Here is a 19,588-nt window from a genome sequence, read left to right as displayed (position 1 = left end):
CAAGTAACCAAGAATGTGAGAATTCTGCTAACGTGTGTGTGTGTGTGTGTGTGTGTGTGTGTGTGTGTGTGTAGGTGTAACCATCTTGTTAAATAAGAAACACAGAGCCAATTGCAAAGTTAAAAAGCCCAAGAAGTCAGAGCAAAAGCTAAGAGCTAAAAACCTTACCCTTCACTGCCACTGCTGTCCTCCTCCGCAAGAGACCTACTTCCTGTGTGTTTGTCCTTTTTATTGACTTTCTATTCTGCCTTCTCATTGGTTGTAAACCCAAACACATGACCTCCTCGTCACTGCCCATTTATACAGACCTCCAGGTCTTCTATGATTGCTATTGAGATTAAAGGCGTGTGTCTCCATGCTGGCTGTATCTTTGAACATACAAAGATCTGCCTAGCTCTGCCTCCCAAGTGCTAGGATTAAAGGAGTGCACCACCATCGCCCAGCTTCTGCTATGGCTTGCTATTAGCTCTGACCCCCAGGCAACTTTATTTATTAACATACAAATAAAATCACATTTCAGTACAAATAAAATATCACCATATGTGTGTGTATGTATATGTGTGTGTACATATGTATATACATGTAAGTTAAACATTCTGGGACTGGAGAAATAACTACAGGATGAGTTCAGGGACCTACAGGACCTACTGTGAGTCAAGACTTCAGCCAACACTCCATTCATCACCCAACCTCTATAAGTCTCTGCTCTAACTGGAGTTTAAGAATTGTTTCTTGGGTTCTCAGAATCAGTGTCAGTTCAAAACCAGTGGACCCTGGAAATTCTGACTGTTTCCTATCCCCCAGTGTGTGATTACTCTTGTAAAAAGCCATAGGTCCCTCTGGGGAAGGACTGAAGAAAGGCTAACAGTAGAACTTGTAGGTATTTTGCTGTGGGATGTTCTGTATGTCAAATGTGTTGCTCTGATTGGTTAGTAAATAAAACACTGATTGGCCAGTAGCCAGGCAGGAAGGATAGGTGGGACAAGCAGAGAAGAGAATTCTGGGAACAGGAAGGCTGAGTCAGAGAGACACTGCCAGCCGCCACCATGACAAGCCACATGTGAAGATCCCGGTAAGCCACGAGCCATGTGGCAAGGTATAGATTTATGGAAATGGATTAATTTAAGCTGTAAGAACAGTTAGCAAGAAGCCTGCCACGGCCATACAGTTTGTAACCAATATAAGTCTCTGTATTTACTTGGTTGGGTCTGAGTGGCTGTGGGACTGGCGGGTGTCAGAGATTTGTCCTGACTGTGGGCCAGGCAGGAAAACTCTAGCTACAGTATTTTATCAAGGTCCTTCCTCAGGGGAACCTGGCCATCACTTCATTCAGGGGTTCTGGGTCAGCAAACTAGCTCAAGTATGGAAATTGATTCACAGGCCAAGAATCCCTTTTGCCACAATCCAGTGTAGCCTTCCTTTTATTTGTTTGAGGATTTTTCTGCTCATACAGACCAAACAGAAATGCAGTAGGCTTCTTACCTGTTTCATGCCTGGAAACACAATGACTGGTTAGCAAGTGCCAAAGGCCCATATGAGTCATGTCACCATAAATGCACTTTGCCTGTGCTGACTATTACGGATCAGGCCATTATGGCCATTTCTTCATCTGTGCTGCCCATTACGATAATTATGATCACTTTGCCGTTGGCAAAAGTGCTGCCACCTGGTCTCTGCTACCTGCTGGCCCAATTAAGCCTATTTAATTCATCCATCTGAACAGCAGTATCTCTGACCATTTTCCTCTAACACAAGGAAAAGGGCGAAAACGAGGCTCCTCAGATTCACTGGTGCCCCCTCACTATTTTGCATCTTATAGGATTAGTGAAGGGCGTGTCTTCTGGGTCTTCCCATTGTTGAGGATTAGGTTTTACACGGTGTGCACACTCTAGCATTATAGTTTCCAGGGGTTTTTGTTTTTTTGGATGTACTAGAATGGAAAGCTAAACCATCATTTCCTTTTCATAGTTTAGCATCAGGCTGACTGTTCAGTCATTCCCTGCTCCTGTTTTTGTTGCCTAAGAAATGCATGAGCAAGTCAAATGGCAGGCTTAACAGTGAGGTGATTTAGGCATTATCCTTGGAGAAATTAAAGTGGTTTTGTACTCAGGATTCTCCAGTTCTGAATGTCTGTAGTTAAACCTGAATGTCTGTAGTTAAACCTAAATTTTCTAAATCTACTTTGATTGTTGATTTTCCTATATATTTAGCAACATAGCTATGCTCTGATCTCTACCACAGCAGTTCTCAACCTGTGGGTTGTGACCCCTTTGGGGATTGAACGTCCCTTTCACAGTGGTCTCCTAAGACCATCAAAAAACACAGGTATTTACATTATGATTCATAACAGTAGTAAAATTAGTTATGAAGAAGCAACAAAAATAATTTTATGATTGGAGGTCATCGCACATGAAGAACTGTATTAAAGGGTCACAACATTAGAAAGGTTGAGAACTACTGCTCTAACAGCTGCCCAGTGTCCTGAGAATATATTTTACATATTCAATTGCCTTTCACCTAATATATTAATGCTTTCTCCTCATATTTTTCTTATTTTAGGGCTCTCTACATTCAGTCAAATATTCCCCTTTTGAGATGTGGTCTTACACTACCTTGGTTGTACTTGAACTTGTGAACCTCCAGAGTGCTTGGCTTATAGACATGCATCACCACACTAGGCTTCTTCTTCATTTATTATATAGCTAAGCTTAAATGGCATGGCTACATAAAAAAGTACACATTGATCCAGAAAAACTGGATGATGCTAGAATTCTTACCAGCATATGAACTTGTAGAATTTATTAGAGAATACCATATATAGTGATTCCCTGTCACACTGATTATTCTACTTTCACCTTCATGTTTTGTTTCTTCCTTTTTCTAGGAAATATTGACAATTTTATAATGTAATCTATTAACATTCAACACCATAATTCAGGAGCTAATGCTAATTAAAAATCCAGGCACTGGAGGGAAAAAAACCGTAAGTCAAGAGTTTATCACCACATGATTTTCTCATATACTTTGGGCCAAGAAGAAATAGATATGCCCAAGAGGCAAAGAAAGACGAATCCAATTTGAAGCAGAACTAACTGAATTATGAGTGGGAAAATAAACTTCAGAATTGATATTGAGTATAGATGTAAAGATAAGTTCACTGTTCATCAATTTACATTAATATTTACATGATGGAACTCAAGATTTTTCTACCTTAGATAGATTTCTGGTGTCCCTGATAAGAACAAGAGGAATAGAATGGATCTCTGATGTCACAATGGATCACCCATCAGTCAGAAATGAGACTTCACATGCACAGTACACTTAGAGACAGTGCCTTATTTCCTCTGGATTGACATCTTAAATAGGGTATCCTAAATCCTTCTATATTTATGTCCTGGATTGATGTAAAATATGTATATTCTTTATAAATTTGCTACTATTTCTATTTATTTATATTGTTGTCATCATGAGAAGAGACCAGTCTCTCAAGGCGTGGGCCTCTCTGCAAATTTCTTGCCCCCTTAGAAAATGTAAGCAATTTTAGCATTCTTGTATATGTATGATCTCCAAATCTTGCCTCATTAACCCTTGTTTAGATGACAATAACAGTGAAACAACTCCAGGTCTTGCTTATTCTTTTGAGCAATGCTGTTGCAATAGCATTCAAGATATAACTGGATCAGGTACACTAATGGCATCTGAGAACACTCTAACTCCAAGTTCTCAGGTTCACCTAGACTGACAAAATCAGCAGTCGGTTTCCTACCAAGTTGTCTGGGAAATTCTGAGGCATGCTCCTGCTGGCCAACCTTATTGCTCTTCTGAACTGAGGCTCTTCACTGTTTTCTTATCTTGATCCCTCCTCTTTGGCAGTGTGGGTTAGCCCAGGCACTTTTGCCAGGATCCTATTTTTATATGACCAAAATAGCAAATAAGTTATATTGAAATAGTAAGAACCAATTTGCTACAACACCATCCCTGCTCCTTTGTAACATAGTTACATGAAGAACCAATTTGTTACAACACCATCCCTGCTCCTTTGTAACACAGTTACATGGACCAGTTTAATGACTGCTATTGTTTTGACATGCTGATGGTCAAAAGTTTTCTGGATGGATGTCTGTGATCACTCTAACAGCACTGCGTCTGTGATTGTACAAATGATAAATTAACCAATACTAATACAACTGCAGTTGATTAGTTTATGACTATACTCACTGGGAAGAAATCCTAAATTTTAACCAGTTAAAGGAAAACAGCAATGTGAGTTTTCTTTGCATCCAAGTTCATGGACTCTGGTTTCTATCTATTAGTCCCTATGGGGTGGGGGTACCCTCTCAGGAAACATAGTTTTTAGCTCATGTAAAAGATGCTTCTCTTGCAATCTGATAAATGTGATTCACTCTGATACAACAGAAGAGGCAGGATGTGAATCAAGTGTTTTCTGGAAGAAACAGAATAAACTGCTCTCCCCGGCCCTGGGGGCACCTCTCTCACTGTGGGGTACCTATGAGAGTTATATCACAGCTGATTAAGCACTTCATTGGAAATCACTATCAGTCCTACAGTTTCCTGCATCCATTTTCAAAGTCTTATTCTCTCTCTTCAACTATACTCATGGAGCTTGGCCTGGTGTTTGGCTCTAGATCTCTGCATCTGCTTCCATCAGTTACTGGAGAAAGGCTCTATGATGATAGTTCGGGTATTCACCGATCTGATCACTGGGGTAAGCCTGTTCATGCACCCTCTCCCAGTCTAAGCTGGAGTCTTCCTTATGGATTCCTGGGAACTTCCCTAGCACCAGGTTTCTCCCTATCCCCATGAAGTCTCCCTCTATCATGGTATCTCTTTCATTGTTCTCCTACTCCTTCCCTGCTCCAACTCAATCATCCCATTCCTTTATGTTCTCGTCCCCCATCCCCTACCCTCCATTGCCCACCTCATCCCCAGTTTACTCATGGAGATCTCATCTATTTCCCCTTTCCAGGATGATCCATGTGTTCCTCTTTGGGTCCTCCTGGTTAGCTAGTTTCTCTGGAGCTATGGGTTGCAGTCTGGCCATCCCTTCCCTCACATCTAGCATCCACTTATAAATGAGTACATGCTATGCTTGTCCTTCTGAGTCTGGGTTACCTCACTCAGGATGATATTTTCTAGTTCCATCCATTTGCCTGCAAAATTCATGATATCATTGTTTTACTGCTGAGTAGTATTCCATTGTGTATATGTACCACATTTTCTTAACCCATTCTTTGGTTGAATGGCCTCTAGGTTGTTTCCAGGTTCTGGCTATTACGAATAATGCTGCTATGAACATATTTGGGCAGGTATATGGGGAAACCTACAGAGACAACCAAATCAAACTAGTGGGAACTCATGAAATTTAGACCAACACCTGTGGAGCCTCCACGGGACTGGACTAGGCCCTCTGCATAAGCGAGACAGTTGTGTAGCTTGATCTGCTTGGGAGGCCTTACCTTCTTGTAGGAGGGAATGGGGGCTTGGGAGGAAGGCTAGAGGGGCAGGAGGAGGGAAGAGGGGCATCTGTGATTGGTATGTAAAATGAATAAAAAAATTCTTAATTTAAAAAAAACAAAGTCTTATTCACTCTAGTTTTAAATCTCTATGTGATGTGCAAATCTTTGCTTGTTGATTTATGCATCCGTCAATACCTCTGAATTCCTTACAACCTCTCAGAAATGGCATATTTCAAGACATTCCTTTTGATTGTTACAACCAACCCCCAATTTGAGGAAACGGAGAGTTGAAGATCACAAAAACACATCAAGATCAAAGGGCAGTTCAGGGCCATCACTTCCACCCTGTTCCAGATTCTGGTTCTGCGCTCTGACCTTGCTGGCTACAGCTCCAAAGAGGCAAGGAGCCAAGCAGACCTGGCTGCCATGTGTGATAGCTGAATGGTAGTATCAGATGAGTGAATGGGACAGAAAAGGGTTTCTTTCCATTTCAGTTACTGTGGACAGACTCTTCAAACAGGAAATAACAGAGTAGAAAGGAATGAATTACTTTCAACACAAAAACAAAGGGAGAATAGACTGTGAGGAAAAGGATGTGCCCATACTTTGTGGCTTTGTATAGTAGCAGGTTTTTTTTTTTTCTACCTTTTGTCAATTCCTTCTTCCAGAAGCTGTTTTAAAACCACAGTTTTATTCTTCCAGATCCTTTTGTTTTTCAGATACTTTCTTCAAACTCTGGTTACTAAGGGGGAAGTAAGAAGTCCTTCAGAGCCCTTTATTATATTTTCTTCTATTTTCTCTCTTGTCTATATGTACTGATTAGAACCTGAAGTGAGCACTAGCTAGTCTTAACTTAATAATTTGGTGACAGTGTAACATGAACTAAGGCCTTCAAAAGCTCACTATTAGTTACCACTTAAGGATTGCATTTCCTCTACAGATATAGATAGAGTTTTGCTAGATGAGAAAAAAAAAAGCTCTTTATTAAGTACCTACTGTGTACTGTGTGTGAAGGTCTCATCACATGAAACCGGCAGTATAAGCCAAGGAAGGAGGTAACACAAGGGCTGAATGGTGAGGATACAGGAGAGGATAACCAGCATTTGAAGACAACACAGCTGTAAGGGAGCCAGAAACCAACCGTGATGAGGTGAACAGCAACCAGACTGTGCTCCAGGGAGACCTCAGGGGACCTTCTGAGTGTCTGAAAAATCAGTTCTAGCAGGAATCAACCCATTTGTTTTTGTTATATAGCATGCTGAGAGCTTTCCATTAGTGTTTGCTGCAGGAGACAGATATGTGAAGGCCAATTTAAGAACGGTGGAAGCCAGGGCAAACCGTCTAATGTGTAACAAACCTAGATGCATTTTCATAGGAGAAAGAGTTGAATTTTACATCTGCTTTTGTAAGTCATGTGTGATACCCACCTGTGGATAGTAGGGTAAAGGCAGAGAGGAAAAGTCTTACACAGTTACTGAACAGGAGAGTGAAGGATCATTTACACTTTGGGTAAGGCAAATCTTCTTCCAGGTAATTAAAAAAAATAGGACATATAAACGTCAACATTTAATTTAAAGCTTAAGAGTGAAACATATATTTATTGTTTCCATGTGAGAAAAGAATCTGAAATGATCTTTGAAAGAGCAGTGTAGCTACACTTTAAAATGCGACCATGGAAGAAACTCATGATTTCTGCAGGGACTCTCTTGTAATTTTATTTAACAAATCACATGTAATTAGTTACTTTAAAGACTTCATCAAGATTCATGGGCGTAATATTTGAAAAACAGAATGATAAAATAGTAAAAAAGTAGCTGGTTTGATATTACCACTAAGAATTATTATGTTTGACCTGTTGAAAACAACATGTCAGGTTTAATATATGTAACATATTATTATAATTAATATATTATATAATTCAATATATATTAGTAGCATGGAAAAACCTATGACTTAAATAAGAGAATATTTAACTATTTAATATTCTTTTCAACTTGGGACAAAGGATTAGTAGCAGTAAGTATGGGAATACATATGCTTTGTGAAAACCAAGTTACTATTATCTAACATACGTACTAAGGCTCTTCCTTAGTATTGATATCTCAGGCAAGAGTCTAAATATAAGCCTACGTATTACATATGTGTTATGTGTCAAGCATGTAAATAAAACTACAAGGCAATTCAATAAGTTCCTATTTTCCCCTTTGCAAATAATTTTAACACCCAGGAAAATTAGTTTCAAATTTAGAATTCTTAGAAAGTTCAAAATCCTTGGAGAATTGTACATAAGTATGCTAGTTCGGGAATAAGCTACCCTCTGGCCTTTGGAAAGTCCCTTTGCTCATTCTCAGGTCATTCCTGAAAACTAAGCGTTGTCAGAGAAGATGTATGACCCATCAGCAGGAAGGAAATTTCAGCTAAAACTTCATATCGTATCTCTATGAGCAAAAGCCACTGGGTTGGAACATTTGGAGTCTAGTGGTCTAGGATATGCTCACAAGTTCAGACTTATGCTCTAGGGAGACCTGTTTCCTTGATTCTGATCACTTCTCATCACAGGAAGAAATACCAAGCCAAAGCAAGCCCAAAGTTGAGAATAGTAAATGCAAAAACAAAGCCAAAGCCTCTCTCCATTTTTCTTCCCATGGTTCTAATGCTAGAACTACAAATGCTGAACCAGGACAGATGTCAGGGCTGAAAGAAAACACACCTAAATTCTTAAATGAACTAGAACATATGTTAGCCTGAATTTAGGGAGCATGTGTCAATTACAGAACATAAACGAACTGCAGTCTATAAAAATGACCAGAGCATATAGACCTGGATCACCAGGCATTGTATTTTGTAACAAAAATAAAATGATGATGATGATGATGATGATGATGATGTGCATAAAGAAAAACAACAAAAAAAAGGAAGCAGAGCAAAGAAAAAGAAGGGAATCCCTGGGTTCCTGGGTGGCAATGAATTCTTTGTTCACTGAGTATATATTCCTTTGGTAGCCTGGATGTGCAGCCAGAAGCACGCAGCTTCTGGAGCTCTTGGCACTCAGCAGATGGAAACTCAGGACCACACATATACAAGTAGTGCACATGCTCCCCATGGGACAAAATGAGACACAAGTGACTAGGCCTTTGCTGTTTGTTTCCACCCTTTGCTCCTGCATGCTGTAAGCTGAGGTAAATGTTTACAAAACTTTTGGAAACTAGCATGTTAATTTTGATCCAAGGGAGGGGTTGTTTCTGGTCAACTGAGGGATTTTGAAATGGTCTCCAGTTGGAACATAAACCATTCCATTTTGTAATTATAAGAGAGATGAAACCAGATTTAATTCAACAACTTTTTTAAACCACGTTGTAAATTTGTTCGTGTAATTTGAATTGTAGTTTTTGTAGATTCAAAGCAAAGCAACATCGTGCAAAGATTTTCCTGCTTACAAGGAACTGTTCCTGTCATGGGAGTGCACTGTCATAGTACAGCATTGTGAAACTCAGTGTGGAGTACTCTTCAATCATTAAATACAGAAAGTCCCCATTATCCAGCTATATCACTCCTGATACATAGCCAAAAGGCTTTATATCTTATCACAGAGGAACTCATGCATCCATGTTCCTTAACACATTATTAGTAAGCAAGGAAATGGAACCAACCTAGATGTCCACCGATAGATAAGTGAATGAAGAAAATGTAGTATATACGTACGACTGAATTTTATTCTGCTGTAAGGAAAAGAAAATTAATGAAAGGAGATTGATGGACCTGGAAAGTATTACATCGAGTAGGTAACCAAGATTATAAACAAAGCGGGGCGGTGGTGGTGCACGCCTTTAATCCCAGCACTCGGGAGGCAGAGCCAGGCGGATCTCTGTGAGTTCGAGGCCAGCCTGGTCTCCAAAGCGAGTTCCAGGAAAGGTGCAAAGCTACACAGAGAAACCCTGTCTCGAAAAACAAACAAACAAAAAAAAAAAAAGATTATAAACAAAACCACATAATCTCTTTTATACACAAATCTTAGCTTTTAATGTCTACCTGTGTGTGCATAAATAGGTGTGAGTGTGTCTATAGACTAAGACACTAACAAGGAAGTTGGGAGAGAAAAAAGAGTGTCCAGGAAGGGGGACAATTGTGACGTGAGAGCAGAAAGGAAGCTAGAAGGGTACAAGGGCTGGGGTAAGGCAGGAATGTGGGTAAGGATATGGGGGAGGAGAATTAAAATTTTATTTGAAAAATAAACCTATCACTGTGTGTACTGATTAAATTTTTTAATTAAAGCATATCTGTAACAGATTGTCAGAGACCATGTAAATGGTAGAATCTGTCTGGAGGAATTTCATCTCATACTCTAACATCCCCAGTGTGCTTCCGGAATAGGGTATGTTTGGAACAGTTGGTAGACTTAAATTTGTTTTATAATGTAATAATATAATCTCAGCTATAACAATGTTAACTTCACTTTGTGTATGCATTAGCATTTGTTATTAGACATCACACTCAGAGATTTATTTTTACAAATGATTAACTTCAGAGGTAATAGTTTCAAAATGGGTTGAGCAGTATGTGATCTGCCTAGTTGGTTCTGTTATATTTTAACCTTTTCCAACTGAATAGTTCAAAATACTATGGGGAGTAATTTTGCTAAATGTAAGCATTTTCCTTTATGTGAGCCTTGTGTTATTTTTAATTCTATATCAGTATTAGCATAATATTTTAATGCCTATCTCTTCTGGGTGTGTAGTATTTACAGTTTTGCTTACTTTTATCAGTAAATACATTTGATTAGCATTCTTAAACATAATATTTTGTATATTTGCTTGTATTTTTATATTCTCAAGCACATATGGTGTTTTAAATTCTCCTTTGAATAATTATGACATATTACTGGTTCCATCATTAGTGATTGAGTTAAACAAAATCTTTGACACATTTAAGTTTTTATTTGTATGAGGTTATGACCTTGTTTTCTCTTTTTTTAAAAAAAATTTCATTATTTTATTTCTAGTATTTAACACAAACCCACACATTGAAATATAGTGCAGAAAGGAGAAAAATTCCCTAAAAACATTCCTATATGACAGGAAATTTCCTTTTATTATAGCATAAGAACCTGTGCGTGTTAGAGTCTTAACATAGAAAACAAATTCATATCTTTTTTAATTAATTTATTAAATTCACTTACTAGTTTATTGAAGTCTTTAAAGAGAGGACTAAAAACATCACCATTTATTTTGCAAAATATTTCATTAACTTTTGCAAAAATTTTGTGAGAAATTCAATTACTCTGTACTCCAATGAAGATGAGTGAACATCAGTGTTAACTTGCAACTTTAATACTCTCATAAAATCTAAATAGAGATTTTTAAGTAGATATAGCATAAGTTCTTTTAAGTGACTGGAACATCTTGAATAATGTTTCTGTGAGCAAATTAAAACACAAAGGAAATTACAACATTCACATTAAAACATCTAAGCAGTGAGTAGTACAACACTGTGAGTACTATTAAGCTCTATACAGTTTGTTATATTTAAACAAACACAAAACTCCAGGATGGATGATTTATCAGTTAAAAAAAATACAAAGTCACTTCTAAAAATGTCAGCCATGACTTTAACAAATAATTGTAGAAAATGATAGATCTAACTTTCAAAACGCTAGAAATTCTCCAAATTAGTTTCTAGGCACCAGAGACGTTTTCTTATGAAACTGTCAGATTTTTTTTTCTTCTGCAAGCAATACAGAAAGTTTTCAGTGGAGCTTCAGCTTTCAAGAAGTCTAGTTTCAAAAATAGCATTGCAGAACTAATACTGACTGATCTCAGACTGGTGTAGCTGAGGATTACACCACAGTGGATGCTGGCATTAAAGAAATCTCAACGACACTCAATATGATAAAAGAATAATAAAACTGAAAATTATAATACCTTTTAAACATGTTCTCTAGTAACTCGCATTCTGTACTATCGTTTATCGTTAATACTTGACAGTTTGGAAGAATGCAGAACTACGTGAACACTGTCAGCAAAAATATGAATCTAGGCCTCTGAATAATAAATAGCTAACATTTGAGTGTAGTAAGAGGAAGTTTTATACAGTTTTGGCAACTGAAAGTTCAGAACAATCTGCATTCCTTCTTAATGCTGGCTTGCTATGAAATCCACAAAATTGAAACTACCTTAGTAACACCGTTTCCTGTATAGGTAAATTACAAATCTGTATACCAGATCATCTAACATGTCAGTTCTTGATAATTTGAATTATTTTCCTTGATGATTTTAAACAACTATTGAAGCATAAGACACTATTAGTGATGACTAAATCATTACTTTCATCCATTGTAACCTGACTAACATACTTCAAAACACACATATATGACTTTCACCAAACTGACTTGTACTAACTGAAGTCAATCTTGTTCTTCAGAAAGCCCAGAACAAAGTAATATTAGAAAAATTAAATCCATTTAGATGTCGCTTTACCTCATGAACAAGGCTTTCTTCTGTCTTAATTTAATTCTTATCTAAATACCTGACAGTTCTTCCTCAATAAGTTCAAGGCTTTCCCTGGCTTGGATTATCACCATAGTAGTTTACTGAAATACTGAAACAGAGTATATTATATAGATAAAATTCCTCTATGGTTCATTTAAAAAATAACCTGGGTCTTTTTCAAAACCATATGTCTTCATTTAGTAATAGTCAGTAAAGTTACATTTTAGTGAATTAAAGTCCACACATGTAGCAGACTAGCTTTTCTTGCTATAGTTGTTAAAAATTTCCTGATTTCAGTGAGTTGTCATCAACATCAAAGAAGAAATATGTCAGCACACCAAAGACAATGTGTTTGTGAAATTATGGCTTTGCATTTTTAAATAAATATTTCATATCTTATCACTGCTATTTCTAGGGTTTGTTCTTGGTTCTGAAACTTCTGATGCTGGTATCTGGTTGTCCTTAAAATATTTACCAAATATAGAATTCAGGACTCTACTTCACCATAGAATCAGCCCAGATACAGTATCAGCTACTAAGCTGCATATGATGCTACGTTATCTATCTGCTTTAAAAGTTACCTAGGTTGTGTTTTGAACTGAAACAATAAAATAAAATGGCAGGGTATTTACAGGTTCATTTTCACAGCAATCTCTCCTCTCTCTCTCTCTCTCTCTCTCTCTCTCTCTCTCTCTCTCTCTCTCTCTCTCTCTCTCTCAGGTTTAGAAGATAAAAAGAAATCCTTCATTGATTCTCTTCATGTAAAATGATTGATCACTTGTCTACACAGTAGAAATGGAAAGGCCAGAGTTTCTATTTACAGATTCAGGAAAACTGATTTCCTCCTATGCCTGCAATAAGGTTTTTTTTTTTTTTTTAAGTAGCTGGCAAAGTGTTTGCAGCTTCCACCAATATATTTCCCTAGTGATTCAGAAAATGATTGCAAACTGTAGAATTTGCTCACCAAGTGTCAAAACGGATGTGCCACAGGATACAACTGTATGTAGCAGCAACTGAGAAACCCATAGGAATTCTGCTCAGTCGCTTTTCTTAAAGAATATGAGATGACAGTCCATTAGAGGCGTTCTAAAGAGGGCTGGAGTCTTTTCTGGGCAAACTGTTCACTGCCACCAAATGACAATAGGACAAAGAGTTTTACAACAAACAAAAAATCAAAATGTCTTCTCATGTCTGAAAGATTGAGTGAGGTCTCCTCGGGTGGAAAGAGCAGAGCTCTGGTTGGTGTGGGTGTGAAGGTGCACAGTCACCCATGGGTTGAGTGCCTGCTGTGTTGTGCGGGTTCCGAGGCATGTCAGCTCCCGAGAGTTGATTGTGCTTATCTTCTTTCCAATTCCACATTCAGTGACGTCAGGTTGGTAACTTGAAATCAGTCACAGTGGGAGTATTTACTGGCCAGCATCATCAGTTGAGGCTTTTCCCCCGTAGAGAGAGGGTTGTTAAATTTATCAACACAAGTCTCATTTCACTTGAGGACTTTCTTTGTGGCATTCAAGAAATCCATTTACTATTAAACCTTCTGGCTTTAAAACCACAGGTTCAAGTGGCACAAAACAGATGAGATCTCTCTATTTTCACATGACTAGATCATACATTTTTTCTGGTTTTAAGGCAACACTTTCAATATCCTGGATGCTTTTTCCATTTAAGTGTTCAGTGGGACAGTCGTGACTGTACCCTGGGACATCACTGATTGTTGACACTGTGTAGGATGCACTGCGGAGAGCATCAGAGTGGGAAAAGCCATTTCCAAATTGGATCTTATATTGGTTCCAATTTCTTCTCAGAATTGCTTGAACCTATCAATCAACAAGAAACAGAAACAGCAAGAACAACCCATTAGGTGAGATGAAAATGTTCTATTCGAAGCACAGATGCCATCACCTTTATACTATCAGATCAGCCTCTGCAACCTAGAGGCTGACCACTTCTAGGTCATGAAATATTTGCTCTATGGCACGATATATGTTTGCCCAAGTGTTCATTGTTTGAATAGTTTTTCACAGACTGTCATTTGATTTTTGGATAGTTTTTAATGTGCTGTGAGATAATCCTGTACACTGTGAAATGTGTTGCTCTCCTGGTTGATAAAAAGCTGATTGGCAGGTAGCCATGCAGGAAGTATAGGTGGGACAACCAGACTAAGGACTGGGAAGAAGGAAGGAGATGCAGAGAGAAACGAGATGGGTGTGCTGTACTGAGAAAAGGTACCAAGCCATGTGGCAAAGCATGGATAAGAAATATGAGTTAATTTAAATGTAAGAGTTAGTAACAAGGCTGAGCTATCAGCCAACATTTACAATTAATATTAAGTTTCTGAGTGATTATTTGGAAGCATCTGTGGCACAAGAAAATTCCATCTACATTTATGTGCCCCTCCCCAGGAATCTAAGCATCTAAAAAATTTTGCAGCAATCCATATACTCTTAACATCCTCAGATGTTAAGGATACATAATTAACTTTCTGTTCAACATATTCATGTAAAATCTATATTAAATATTTTATAAAGTCTGTCCTATTTCTTTTCTTGTTCCCTCTTCAAACTCTAAACATTCTACAAGCAATACTGATCTATAGGAAGCTTTGGGGGTACTTTCAAGTCTCTTATATGCTATTACTTAAGATGAAAACAAAGTTTCCTGTCTTATTTCATGTTTTAGTATTAAAGGAAAAGGGATGGTCAAATACGTAGCCATCCATTTCTTAAACATAATTCAAAATTAATTACAGGCATGTCCATTTAATGTCTTTGTAATTCAAACACTATATAAATACTATAAGCTCAGTTATACAATATATTATTAAGAAGTTCAGCAACTTTTGGACTTTCAGGACAATTCTTTTGTATCTGATAACAAAAGCTAATGTATATTCCTGTAAGTATTGTGGTAATAAAAGAATTACAGGATAATGTATGTATTTATTTTTAATAAAGTTGCATTTGCTTCTCCTGTGGTTTAGTAATTGTAAATCAACAAATAAGATATTTAAATTAAAGTAGCTTAGTAATGTTTATGCATGTAATATCTTTAAAAATGCAAGCAAATTATAACTGTAATGAGTTTTGTTTCGTTTTGTTTTGGTTTTTTTGTTTTTGTTTTTTTTGGTTTTTTGGTTTTTTGAGACAGGGTTTCTCTGTGTAACAGTCCTGGCTGTCCTAGAACTCACTTTGTAGACCAGGCTGGCCTGGAACTCACTGAGATCTATCTGCCTGCCTCTGCCTCTCAAGTGCTGGAATTAAAGGCCTGTGACACCACCACCCAATCTGTAATGGCTTTAAATGGTATGTGTTAAGTAAATATTTAGAGATATGAAAAATGCTTTTAAACAATTATGTAACTATTTGGTGGGAATTATTTTATTCTCATGTTTATACATATTTTTCTTGTTTATTATGAATGCTAGACTGATCAGATGCTGGACCTACATAGATTCAAGTTGAATGGGAGTGGGATGTAGCTTCCCATAAAATAGTCCACACTAATGTTAAAAGACCTCAACAAGAAGACACCCATCTTGAGGCCCTAGGACTGATAGTTCTAAAAGAAAAACTAACCAAATTCCAGCAGTCAAAATTAGTTTGAGCTGTTAGATGTTTGACCTTGAGGAATCTATGGTGATGGTTATCAACTTATTTCTTCTTAGTGATTTTTTCTTAAATCAACAGAAAAATCATGAAAAGACAATATCCTGAAGTGTGAATTATTATTTACCAAAGCTAAAAATGAATTTAATAAAGACCCAGGGTCTTTGCAAACATGTGTGATAAAAAATGTTAATTTTTAACTTCTTTCTCTAATATAAGATCATGTTTATTTAACAGACTGCTAAATTAGACATTCAGTAAGTTTAAGTGGGAAAAAATAAAAAATATGTAGCTGGGTGCTATAAAGGATATGGATATGGTTTAAGTGGTTTGTGTATGAGTTTTATGCAGGCAGCTAAATCCAATGATTAGCATAGTATATGCTCATTTATACACCATAAGGATCAATAATAATTAATAACATAATACTCATTAATCTAAATCAACTTTTAAAACTATGATAGAGGTCAGGCGATAGTGGCGCACGCCTTTAATCCCCAGCACTTGGGAGGCAGAGGCAGGTAGATCTCTGTGAGTTCAAGGCCAGCCTGGGCTACAGAGTGAGTTCCAGGAAAGGTGCAAAGCTACACAGAAAAACCATGTCTCTCTCTCTCTCTCTCTCTCTCTCTCTCTCTCTATATATATATATATATATATATATATATATATATATATATGATAGAGATAAAGAAAAACTACCCAGTTTTCTTTACTGAATGTTAAGGCTTCTCAATGATTTTTTTGTTTAGTTGATAAAAATACATATAATGTATGGTTGATACATATGCCCTTCTGATGACAATAGTCCCTTGTTTATGTTACCAGGACATATTTTTATTTGAGTGGGATGGTGCTGGAAGTGGCCTGGCCACTTTTCAACTACTGTTAACTAGCAAGAAATGCTAAGAGGAAGATAGATGTTTGCTGAAAAATTATCAGTGAGAGTCAAGTGCAAGTGCAGAGAGTAGGCAAAAGCAAGCCACTTGACCTACTGCGAAGGGCAAGAAGGAAACTAAAACCAAGCAACTGGTTTTAACAAAAACATGACATACTTGGAACCACACAAACTGAATCTGGCAGCTATTTCTTCATGTTACAAGAGTGGGAAATAAACTAAGAGGCAAAGAGACAAAACGGGAGGGAATAAGGCATTTCTTAAGATGAGGGATGAGATCACACTTAAACAGGGATTGTATCTCCCAAGCAGAAGGAAACAGGACAGATGTTACAGATGTTGTGATGAACTGCGGGATCTGGCAACCACCTAGTTCAAAGGTTTTCTTATTATTAAAGTTTTCCAATGCCAAAATTTTCTCAATTTAAGGCATGGCAGAAGAACAAGGCACTGTGTCTCTTTGTTTATACAGATAAAGGACAACAGGAGTGCAAGGCATTCACTTCAATATTCCCCGGACACGGTTTTGGGAGGAAAGCGCCAATTTGAAATTTAGATTGCAGTATGATTAATGCTCCCATTTCTACATGGCTTTTCATTGAAACAGTGAGTTATTTGACCAACAGAGCAAAGAAGCTATACTATTCTAAGGATGTGGTGAGGTTGGGCATGATTTAAAACTTTACATTCCTCAGTTTACATTCACCTTTTTGACATTAGTGTAAATAACTTGCTTTTATTTCCATTTTATAAGGACAAATACACTTTCTTCGGTTCCAAATCTTTCCTAAAAATATAACTGCTAGGGAGAAAGAAGTGTCTCCAGAATCTAAAGGCCCTGTCTTGTCCATTCTCCATCGTCTCCTCCTCTAGTCCACTACTGCATCGCTTACTTTCCTAGTGACTATGACTTAAATATTTTAAACCACACTAATCTGTGTCTATAGATAAAAAGCCCGTCTTCCATATTTCATACATGCTCTTTGGCATGTGTTCATATCGTTCTCATGAATACTTAATTGTTATAGCCAACATCAGCAACATACAAGATTGCCTAAGTCAGTGCATCTGCATACATATATACACAACAAAGGCTGTGTGAGTTTCCCTGTCAAAAACAAAAAACAAACAAAAAAAAGTGATTTATCGGTCCTTTCTCAGTGCATTCTCTATCTACAAGTGTTATCGATTAGAGGAAAACAGTCACTCCCATGTATAATATAGAAGAGCCACAGAAATAGTTATGGATCAATAGCCACATTTAACAGTGCACTGTTCTATCCCACAGTTATACACAGTGTTATAAATAAATACAATGTAACGGCTATAGTTTCAATTACATACACTTTAATTTTTACTTTAAATGATTTGTTTAATCACATCTAAAGAGAAAAAAGTAAAAGTTTACTTAAATGAGAAAAAAGTACTTTATAGTTTCTCGTGAGATGTACATAATTTCCAATCCTTTATTTTGTAGGAAATATCCTCATAAATTATGCCAACTGGTCCATGTGTTCCCCATCTGAGGTTTCCTGGTGAGTTTCTTGGTTATCCAGTGACCATTTCTCACTGGGTTGCTGTCTGGATTTCTGTGCTGTGCTCAGTTTTGCTAGCATGCTCTAGATGAAAATTGGCCAACAGACCAGAAACAAATAAAAAGCAAAGACAATAATGCTCAAAACAACTGAGCAGTAACACTATCCATGTGTATAGAATATGGACCCAGTTAGATTACTGAAGCCGCTCAAGTAGGAAGGCCTCAGGTAAAAACCTATGAATCTCCAACGTTATTTGTTTTCATCTTTTGTGTCTATGGTAAAACCTTTCAAAAGATTACAGAGTTGAGCCTACTGAAAAAGAGAAAGAGGGAAATTAGTGGGCTGTTTCTCGTGACAATGTGTGCTCTATGAAGTTAACTATTGCCCCCATCACTGTCCCCAGGGCAACATCCAGACTTAGTATCTCCTAATGGTAGGTCAAAGGGCTGCCTACTCATTGGAATATTTTGAAGTAAGACTAACTTTTCTCTATTTCTCAACTCTAATATTACCTGTGTTTTGAGATGAAAATTTGTACCTACAAAAAGTAACTTTACATTATTTTTTTTCTATGATAAAATTGGTATTTGAAATAGATGTTTTGGGCTTGGGCAGTGATGGCACATGCCCTTAATCCCAAGCCTCAGGAAGTAGAAATAGGCAGATCTGAGTTCAAGGCCAGGCTGATCTACAGAACAAGTTCAAGGACAGCCAGAGCTACACAGAGAAACCCTGTCTCAATAATAATAATAATAATAATAATAATAATAATAATAATAATAATTGTTTTGAGAGGAGTTTATAATCCCATTTTGTTTTAAAAGAAAAACTATATAAATTATAAAGGTAGTAAAATCAATAAGCATACCTCTCCATTAAAAAAGCAGAAAATTGTAGACACCAAAAGACCCTGTTTAAAAAACAAAAAACAGAATTATCTGGATCTGTTTTTTATTCTTTTCTTTATTATTTAAAACAATTTTAAATTTAAAATATTTTGGTCATATTCTTCCCCTCCCCCAAGTCCTTCCAAATCTTCTCCCCCTCCCTGCTCACCCAACTTTAAGTTCTTTCTCAAAAAACAAATACTCAATATAAAAGCAAACCCCCTCAAAACCAAGAAAAACAAAAAAAAACACACACACCCAAAAAGAAAAAAAAAAACAAAACCGCCAAACTGTAACCAAATAAAAGCACACATAAAAAAACAAACAAACAAAAAACAAAAATCTAGGGAGTGCATTATATGTTGGTCAACTCCTCCTGAACATGAGGCCTGTCCTGGAGTGGTGGCTATACCCAGTGTCACTCCATGAAAAATAACTGATTTTCACACTCCCAGCAGATACACGTGACAGTTCAGTTGTTAACCTTTACCCTCATGGCCAGGTTTTCACCACTTCATTTTTTTCTTAACTATAACAAAATAAAATAAGGTAAAGCAAAAACTATCACACCGAAGTTGGACAAAACAAAGCAACAAAAGGAAAAGAGCCCAAGAGGAGGCACAAGAATCCGAAAGACTTTATGTATTTATAATCCACTTGTTACAGAAGCATTAAGAGTAAAACCAAATCTACATGCAAAC

At 37.1% G+C, this 19,588-nt stretch overlaps 1 protein-coding gene across 2 annotated transcripts in view; it reads right to left on the bottom strand.

Annotated features, from left to right (window-relative positions):
* Nucleotides 1–10,621: 10,621 nt before the first annotated feature.
* The window catches only part of Calcrl (calcitonin receptor like receptor), a 96,285-nt gene continuing 87,318 nt past the window's right edge, over nt 10,622–19,588 (bottom strand). For both annotated transcript variants that reach the window (XM_059252846.1, XM_059252847.1), the window contains 2 exons: nt 18,869–18,910; nt 10,622–13,779 (listed from right to left, as the gene is read on the bottom strand). In XM_059252846.1, coding sequence (XP_059108829.1) covers nt 13,555–13,779; nt 18,869–18,910 — 267 coding nt within the window. In that variant the 3' untranslated portion in view covers nt 10,622–13,554. The remainder of the gene's footprint in view (nt 13,780–18,868; nt 18,911–19,588) is intronic.

Source organism: Peromyscus eremicus, unplaced genomic scaffold, assembly GCF_949786415.1.
Source record: "Peromyscus eremicus unplaced genomic scaffold, PerEre_H2_v1 PerEre#2#unplaced_300, whole genome shotgun sequence".
NCBI classification, from domain to species: domain Eukaryota; kingdom Metazoa; phylum Chordata; class Mammalia; order Rodentia; family Cricetidae; genus Peromyscus; species Peromyscus eremicus.
Note: the sequence above shows the minus strand (reverse complement) of the source record. Positions and strands in the feature narration are given on the sequence as shown.